General features: G+C 29.4%; 1 protein-coding gene across 2 annotated transcripts in view; it reads left to right on the top strand.

The window, feature by feature from the left end:
* Positions 1–8,826, top strand: part of LOC107437378 (uncharacterized) — a 24,807-nt gene extending 15,981 nt beyond the window's left edge. For both annotated transcript variants that reach the window (XM_071179314.1, XM_021148935.2), the window contains exons 2-5: positions 543–752; positions 3,874–4,005; positions 4,907–5,156; positions 7,977–8,826. In XM_071179314.1, the coding sequence (XP_071035415.1) occupies positions 582–752; positions 3,874–4,005; positions 4,907–5,156; positions 7,977–8,680 (1,257 nt within the window). In that variant the 5' untranslated portion in view covers positions 543–581 and the 3' untranslated portion in view covers positions 8,681–8,826. The remainder of the gene's footprint in view (positions 1–542; positions 753–3,873; positions 4,006–4,906; positions 5,157–7,976) is intronic.
* Positions 8,827–9,401: the final 575 nt, after the last annotated feature.

Below are 9,401 nucleotides of genomic sequence, written 5' to 3'. Positions count from 1 at the left end.
TATATATATATACATATATAGAAATTCAGATTTTCGATTTAAAGATTCAAGCACTATAAGCAATACAAGTATTGGGTCCCTCTTTGAAGTTTTGAACTAAGTAATATGTCTTATTTGTGTATAAAATGCTTTTAAATAGTTCATAACATTTACGGAATTATGATATATTAGGAAAACTTAAGCTTATGTTTACTTTAAGTCTTGTGAACTCATGATTCTAATAGTCGATTCAAATTGAAAAAAGTAGAAAAAATTCAATATAGAAAACTATTTGCATAAATTAAGAAGCAGCTAGAATTTTGGCTTTGGGGCTTTATTGCCTGAATGTTGTAAGTTAATCATTGGATTGACATAAAAAGGTTTATTCTTACCACCTTAAAACATCGTTAGAAATATAACCTCATGAATCGTAGGTAAAAGGCGACATGACGGAGCTATTTTTATTCTTATCGTTTAAGTGCTGTTGATTTCAAAAATGTATTACCTAGTTCTTATTTTAAAACTCAATACAGTATAACAACACTATTTTTTGTTTTTTGCAGGTATTTGTTTTTTCTTCAAAATCAAAATTAAAGAAAACAATGGTTTTGATTGATGTTTGGCTTGTAGTTTCTATACTGTCTCACTTGATAATGACAGTATGGTGTCATGCTCGTTTAATGTCACCGCCTTCTCGTTCTAGTATGTGGAGATTAGGATTCCCAACAGAGAAAAATTATGATGATGATGGTCTCTACTGTGGAGGTTTTTATGTAAGTGATATTATTAAATTAATATTTGTGTATGTCCATCTTTATGACAATTTTGTAGCTTCAATAATTGCTAGTTACTCTTTTTTCATGTAATGTATCAGCATTAGAAAAAAACGTCTGCGTTTTTCTTTTCCACTCCAATGTTTTTCTTACGACGAACACAGAATTACTTTGGTCAAGTAAATTAACGAAACAAAAAAGAGGAAGATAAAGTAAAGAATATACATAGGAAAAGAAGGCTAGCTTCCATAGACATACTGTAAACTACTCCCCCAAGAATTGGTACGGTCCCAGTGTAAAGAGGAAAATATAACATTTAGGGACGCAGTTCCTGGTATGGGTTTACACCCACCTGTCCCCCCAACCACTATTAGGGCTGAACATGAGAAGAAAAGTTTTCTCTCTCTATTTAGGGTTGGTTTGTTGCTGCATTTTTGCAGTATTTATAAACAGTACTGTCTTATATGTTTAGATATTTCTTTGAGAATTCATTTAGTACGTCATCCATGTTGATTAAATCTGCTAACACATTTTGAGATAGAATGAAATGATGAAATGGCGATTGGCGGGAGGCAGCATACGCTACCAGTGGTACGCTGCCTCCAACAATCAGTTCAGGTGACGTATCTGCTGATGGCCACTTTACTCCGTATGCGCATGAGCCGGATCTTCATGTATATCTACTCTGATAAATCTGAGTATGGTGCTCTCCTGTAATGCCTTGCCTGCCATGCTTCAAACATGTTGTAGTGATGCCCATTCAAATATTGAAGTCAAATAATTGTTTGTTATTATAGTCAAACATTATTTAGAAAATAAAATTAACATTTCCTTATTTTTTTAAAATTTGTTTTATAAGTTATATTTGCTTTATTCAGTTTATTGTGAACCCAAAAATTTTCACTAGTGCAATTATTTTTAACTGCTAAAATAAATGTAACTTTATAACGTAAGAAATTTAATAATCTCGAAGCATAATAATTTAAAACTTAATTTATTAATTTCAATTTGTTATAAATGAAGAATTTAGTGAAAAAGAAATGGGAATGAAGTTTGGCATTGCATTTACATACATAAAAATAAAATCTGCAATGCAAAGATATTATTTGGATAATAATAACCCAAAATGAAAATAATGAGTAAAAAATGTAATTGACTTCAAATTATTCTTTAAATTATATTATTAAACTAACGTCACTTTTTGTTTTTAAAGATTGACAATGAAATCACTGTTAAACTTAAAATTCATCATTTTTATCTGTTAGCTTTGAAAATTTCAAGAAACTTATAAGAAAACAGATTTGCATAATTACCTAGACCACATACCTCTAATGATCTGTATGAGGTCTCGCAGAGCATTTTTCATTTCTTTTTGGTTTATTAAAAAAATTACTATTTACAAAGATTCACCACATCGCTGCGTATTAAGTGCGGCAAAGTAATCAGCAGAAATGAGTACTTGCTTTTAATTTAAAACACTTACCGTAACACTAACATTTAAAACACTAACACTACACTCAGGTGTTATAATGTAAATAAAATTCGAAAATAAGTTCTAGGCCTTTAATTATTAAATTTTTAATTGTAATTTTTTGTTGAAGTTCTGATGGTTACAGATTATTCGCAAACCTCTTCAAAAATAGTTTTTATTCACGAACTTCAATATATATATATATTATCATACTGTTATTGTACAAGTAAAGACAAACATAAAAGAATTTGATTAATTGAACTGGAGAACAAATCAGAGCATAGTTTTTGGATGATTTAATTTTTAAAAAAAAAACGTTTTAATATTTCATTTTTACCTTTCAATGGTGCGTGCGGCGAAACATTGCGTAAATGTTTTTAGTTGAGAGAATCACGTGGGGATTAACTATCACGAGAACAAGAATTGGTATTAGTTCCAATATTCGTGAATGAACCTTGGTGGCTCAGGGAATCGAGCACGTGCCTTCCAACTAGGCGAACCGGGTTCAAATCTCAGTAAAGATTGGTTGATACGAATTACGCAACCGACTCGCACCGACCACAGAGCTGACATAAAATATTCTCGGTGGTAGACGAGTCATGGGATAGAGTCCGCTTACAGTCAGGCGAATTGTGGGGGTTTTCATGGTTTTCCTCTCCAAGTAACGCAAATGCAGATTAGTTCCACCAAAAATTCCTCCACGTATGGAAATTTTTCCCAATACTTAATCTAGGAGCTCCCTTGACTTCTGGATTAGGTTCAAAATCCCAAGGTTACGGAGTTGAACATCAGTAGTTGTAAACTCAAAATTGGGCCGGCTGTTCAACGACGGTTATAAAATATGCGGTATTTAAACTATTCATTTGATTATTTTTCTGTTCATATGGTCATAGTTAGGCGGAAAGTTTGGTTTTCAAAATTATAGTTCTTATTACCACTCATTTAGCAAACGTATAAAATTGCAAAGTAAATTTTATGAGTTCTTTTAGTCTATGTAAGTATACAATGTAGTTTTTATCATATAATTAAAACAGTATATTTAAATAAGAGTGCACGGCTGTAAAAATTCTGGAAAAATTAACGCTCTTGTATAGAAGTGATATTTCTTGTCAAAATTTTTTTTTAACTCTGATAATAAAACTAAAATGCTTGATATTTAAACTATTTATTTGATAATTTTTCGTTCAAATGGTAATGGTTCACTGGAATCTTTGATTTTCAAAACTATAGTTAGTTTTACCACATATTTACATATTTAGTAAAAGTACAAAACTGGAAAGGAAATAAAACTGAATAAATGGCTTTTAAGCCATGCTCTAAAGAAAGTATCATGATAAAAATTTTGCCACATTTACTACCTCTTTTACTATCAAATTTAACCCCATTTATTTCCATTACGCATACCCACATTTACCACATTAGTTTACTTTCGGTAAAAATTACCGAACTTTTTGGTGTTCCTATAGAGCTAGAAGCACAGTAAGTTTTAGCACCTTTTTGTAGTTTTAACCTTACTTTTATTCTCAGCTTGTCAATGAGAGATTTTACATTTTGTTCCGAGAAGTTTCATAACGAATTTATGCAATGTTAAATAATAATATTTATTTTTCAACATATTTGTCAAAAGTTTTTCATTTTTAAAATATTTAGGTGCAGTGGCAACAAAATGAAGGGAAATGTGGTTTGTGCGGAGATCCGTACAATACAAAACAACCGCGTGAAAACGAAGCAGGAGGAAAGTATGGGAGCGGCATCATTAGCCAGACTTATACATCAGGACAGGTAAAATATGAAATTCTAACTTATCTTATTATTACTTTTAATAAGGAAGAAAAAAGAATTGCGTATTTGTTATCTTTGTGACCAAGTTTCAACTTGAAATTATTAAAATTAAAGCATATTATATTATGTTTTTAATTAATAGGCAAATAAAAAGTTGCAATTAGTGAATTTATTTTTAAATTAAATAAAATAAAAGATGAATTATATATAAATAAAAAATTAGTTCAGATTACATAAATTTTGAATGAATGAATTGTATCGCTGAAAAGCTATTAGTTTCATAATTTATGTGAATATATTTAGTTTAAATTTCCACTCATGCAAATATTTGGGTATTTATCTGATTTAAACATAAAAATATGCTAGTAAAATTATAATCTTTATATCTTTAGTTATAATATGATTAAATAATTAAATTATAACCTCCTTTTAGCTAATTTTCACTAGTGCAAAAATAGGTACGTAAGTCTTGTATGAAAATGTTAAAATTACATTTATGATTTATTCTGATTAAATGTACAATTCGCAATATTTTCCCTAATCCAAAAGTAGGGCTACAAAGAGTTACCATCCATAGAAAATTAATAATTTTGTTTCTCAATATATTAAGTTCAGTTTGCAGGATATTGTACTGTAACATGGGTGATCATTTGGAATTTGAATTTTAAGAGAAGCAAAGGACTACCTCGGTGGTAATGAATACTGCTGATATTGATAGGGTATAAATTACTTAGTTATAATAAGAGGTTTAAAAAGAGTGTTTGCACTTCAAAATATTGTTTATTGTAACTCATTTATTAATAATTATTTAAATTTTTTTTAATAATTAAGTAAATATTTTTATGTAAATATCTTGTGTTGACTTTTGCTATTTGCTTATATTGAATATTTATAATTTTAGACCATTGAAGCATTAGTGCATGTGACTGCAAATCACAAAGGCTATTTTGAGTTCAAAGTTTGCCCTAACAATAACTCTAAAAAAGAAGCTACTCAGGGGTGCTTGGATAAATATATTTTGAAGCAAGCAAATGGAAATGGATCTCGAGTTTACATTTCTGATAAAGGACATGGCAATGTAACTGTGCGGTTGCAATTGCCGAAAGGATTGACTTGTTCACAATGCGTTTTTCAGTGGACATACGTTGCAGGTTAGTAGAATAAATTTTAAAGAAAACCTCCCATAAAACTATACTTTTTTTTCATTATTTTAGATCAAATTAAGTAAAATACATTATATTCAGTGTTTTAATAATTTTTGGTTTTGGAATTCACTATCGTATACTGGTGTCCTTTGTGGCGTTTAAAGTAAAATTTTCCAAATATGACTCACTTCCGAACAAAAATTTTTCCGATTTGCACTTATTTGCAGGTATTTAGATCTATGAGACACAGTTAAAAATCATTAAAATTTCTTCAATTTACAAAATCAATTAATGATAAATTTTTAAATATTAATTTGAAAAAAGTTTGAAAAGACATTTTTTGGATTTTATATTTTAGAAAAAACATAATTCCGATAATCTAAAAATTTTTTTAGTAACTATTAGACAGTTTTCTATATTTGAAAGATAAAATACTAAAAAATATTTTTATTTGTAATTAGAGCGTCAGAAAAACAAATATATGTAAAAGAGACACCGGTGTCCCATCTGCGGCAAAGGGATAAAGTGTTGTTTTATGTTTTCATATTTTAGATAGTCCTTTAAACCATCACCAAATTATTTAATTTAAATGAAAAAAAATTAACTACTAGTGAGCTGCGCCCCCTGCTCGCTAACGCTCGCCAGCCCCCGAAAATTGCAACGCAATCTTATATGGTTTGCTTCGCAAACCAAGCTCGTTTCGCTCGCTACTAACTTAAAAACATTGCAAATGCACAAAATTCTAAGAATTCAAAACAGTCACTCAAATCCATATAACAACTTTTTTTTTTTAAAAAAATGATCTCTTTTTAGTAAATACTAAGTCATTAAAATAAATTTGAATTCAAATAAATGACATGTAATTCGTTAAACCTATTAGAAATGTGCTATAGTATAAAACTAAGGCCTACAATTTCTAAAACTGATATCTCTTTAAAAAGGTTAAAATTTTGGCTATAATTAAGTCTATTAAAAATTGAAATAAGTGAATTGCAATGGAAAAACCTGCATAAACAAATAAATTCTAGTAAAACAAATAAATTCGTGATATAAATCAAAAATCGTCAAATAAATTCGTAATATATAAATTCGTGAAAAAAAGCGCTTTCGACAAAATACTAAAATAGAGATCTATCGACAAAGACTACTCACTTCTGCCTAGCTTATGCTCTCTCTGGTTATTTCAGTTTCCCTTTTTTAAAAGCGCTATATGTTGAGCCATCTCAGCTAGATTTGGCATGCGACATTTTTAGCGACAATCATTGGTCGATTTTCTAGTAATGAGGCTTTTTTTTGTCGGCGTGTAAGAGAAATATATATATATATATAGATTCTCTTAAGTTATTTGGACATAAATAACTGCAATTTTTGCCATGCCAAATGTTCGGAATCATAATAATAAGTTTCATTAAATATAATTAAATTTAAATTTATAAACTAAAATATTTAAAAAACGTTCGAATAATTTATTGAGAGACCTCGCACTCTCTAGCGTCACACACACTTATGCACGTCAGTTCTGCGCTACACTGTTATCATAGAACTATCTCGATCCTCTACTGCTCTTGCGCAGATGGGAACGGGATACATGGGAACATGTATCCCTTTATACGTATGAGAACGGGAAAGATGCTATGTGCATGAGAGTGCGAAATATTTCTCAAGCAATTAAGATTAAGTGCGTTTAGCAAGGTGATAAGCAATTTCTAAATAATTGTATGTTGATGAATAATTAATTGTCATGTATTTACAACTTAACTGGATTTTAAAATTCATATTTGATATAGCTATGAGTGTCTTGGATTACACGTAGGTTTCTATGCTGAGAGAGGCAAGCGAAAAAAAATGCCTTTCTTAATTCTTTATAGAAGATGGTAGAAATTTGCCGTACCTCTGGCTCTATGAGAACACTAAAAAAGCTCGATAAATTTTATCGAAGTGCTGTGGTAATGATTTTAGTAAAAATAAAAATAAAATATAGATTTAATATATGTGATAAAATTTGGTAATTTCATAATGATACCTGAGAACATGAAAAGAAAACTATTTTTCTTAATTAAAAAGAGAATTTCTGGTAAATGTTACCATATGAACAGAAAAACTTCCAAGTGAATGGATACCATATATTTTATATTTATTAACCAGGATTAGTTTTATTCCCCCCCCCCCAGAAATATCATTACTCTACAGTACTGTAATTTTCCCAGAATTTTTTTCTAAGTGTAGAATGCACCATGCCTGCGAACCAGGATTCTATAATACTTAAGCTATAAAAGCTATTGTATAATACTTAAGCATACGGCAAAGTTGAAATTTTGGTTTTATCTTTATTTTATTTCTACAGAGAAATTTTTAATATAATTTCTTAATACATAAGTATATAGTATTATATAAGTTATTTTAAAATATTTTTCAGTTCCAATACATCTTTATTTACAGGCTTTGTTCTAGGTATTTAACCTACTCCTTTTGTATGATATAATGATTATACAAGAAATAGTTTTAAGCCGTATGCTTATTTTCAAATTATAGATACATTTTATTAAACTTTTCTTTGCATACCTATTATACTAACTGTACTGATTTTCTTCATACCTTCCTTTTGTTATTTATAACTAGCACCAGTTGAGATTAGAAAATATTAAAAATTAGGTTAATACAACAATTTTTGATTAAGTCTGGTAAAATGTCTTTAATGATGTTTTAGTTCAGCTAGGGCGACAGTTTATTCATTTTAAATGTAATGTTATATTTTTCTAAAGGAGATACAGATGTAATGAAAAACTAAAGTTTTCCTAAAAATTTAAGTGTATTTATTGTTTTCAGGAAATAACTGGGGTTTATGTGAAGACGGAACTGCTGGCCTAGGATGTGGACCTCAAGAAACATTTAGAGCATGTGCGGATATCGAAATAAAAGGTTTACACGACTTTGAGACAAGAAAACCAAATAAGAATAATTTTAAACCAACTACGGGCTTTGATTTTGATCACAACAGTATCAACAACAAGGTTTTTGAAACTCCGTCATTCCCGAAGAATCCAACAATATTATACAAACCATTACCACATGCTCATGCAGATGAAAATCATAAAACTCATACCAATACGTTTCAGTACACCAACCAATTTTTCAAGAATAATCAAGACAATTTGGCATGGAAATTTTTAAGCCAATTTGGCGATGATTTGATGAATCATGACACATTTCCTTATTTCACTAGCAATCATTTCTTAACAGGCAATCTCTTTGACACTACTAAAAAATATCTAGATAATCATAATGATTACTACGCCATGCATCCGTCGAAATCCAATGTAGAAAATTCTGAAGTGAATGGAGATAGTGTGTTATCCAAGCCAATGTTTTATTTATTAAGCAAAATTTCTGAAAAAGGCGATTCGAACATTGAACCAGTTTCGTATTTTACTTCTTTTCATAATAATGAACTCAGCCAAAATAGTGAAGATACTACAGGAGGATTTGATTTAGGTGGCCGAAAGTACAAAGATTTCTGGTTTTTGTCTTAAGTTCTATTCTATTGTCTTGTTAGGGATCTGCTTTTTATTGTTATTGTTTTATCACTTTCATGGTTACTTGTTGATATACATTTTTGCTCAATTGTTTCCTTGTAAAAACGACGTGTACATTAATTAATAAAATCTGTGCTCGTAACTCTAGTGCTATTTGTTCATGTTATCACCCGAAACAAAAATAAAGGAAATATAATTTTCATATTGTAACTTCGTTGCAGAAATGTTCTTTATAATGTTTGAATGATGTTTATAAACGTTGCTTTTTTAAGAATTTGAATTTGATTTTCTAGAGAAAAAGTTGAAAATCAAGCAATTTTGTTGGTTTAATGTTGTTAGGTATTTTATATTTTCAGAGCTCAATGTGTTTACAAATAACTATTCTACAAAATTCGAAATTGTTCTTAAATACGTTTTGTAATGCTTGTCTTCTAAAATTATATCATATATTTTGGATTTGATCTTCAAGCTTTTTTTTGAGATGGCAAAAGAAATGCTTAATTGTCGATAAAGATGTTACGACGAGTTTAAAGTTGCAACCATTTAGAAAATAATTAACCAAATTTGCTTGTAAATCCACATTTGTTAGTCATAGATAGTTTACCCGAAAATTATTCTGAAAAATGATGTCTTTTACATTAGATTTTCGCGCATTTTATAGTTCCCTTTTCATTATTAATATGAGGTTAGCATATTAGATATTATTATTATTACCTTT

The sequence above is a fragment of the Parasteatoda tepidariorum genome, chromosome 3 (genome assembly GCF_043381705.1).
Source record: "Parasteatoda tepidariorum isolate YZ-2023 chromosome 3, CAS_Ptep_4.0, whole genome shotgun sequence".
Taxonomy (NCBI): domain Eukaryota; kingdom Metazoa; phylum Arthropoda; class Arachnida; order Araneae; family Theridiidae; genus Parasteatoda; species Parasteatoda tepidariorum.
Note: the sequence above shows the minus strand (reverse complement) of the source record. Positions and strands in the feature narration are given on the sequence as shown.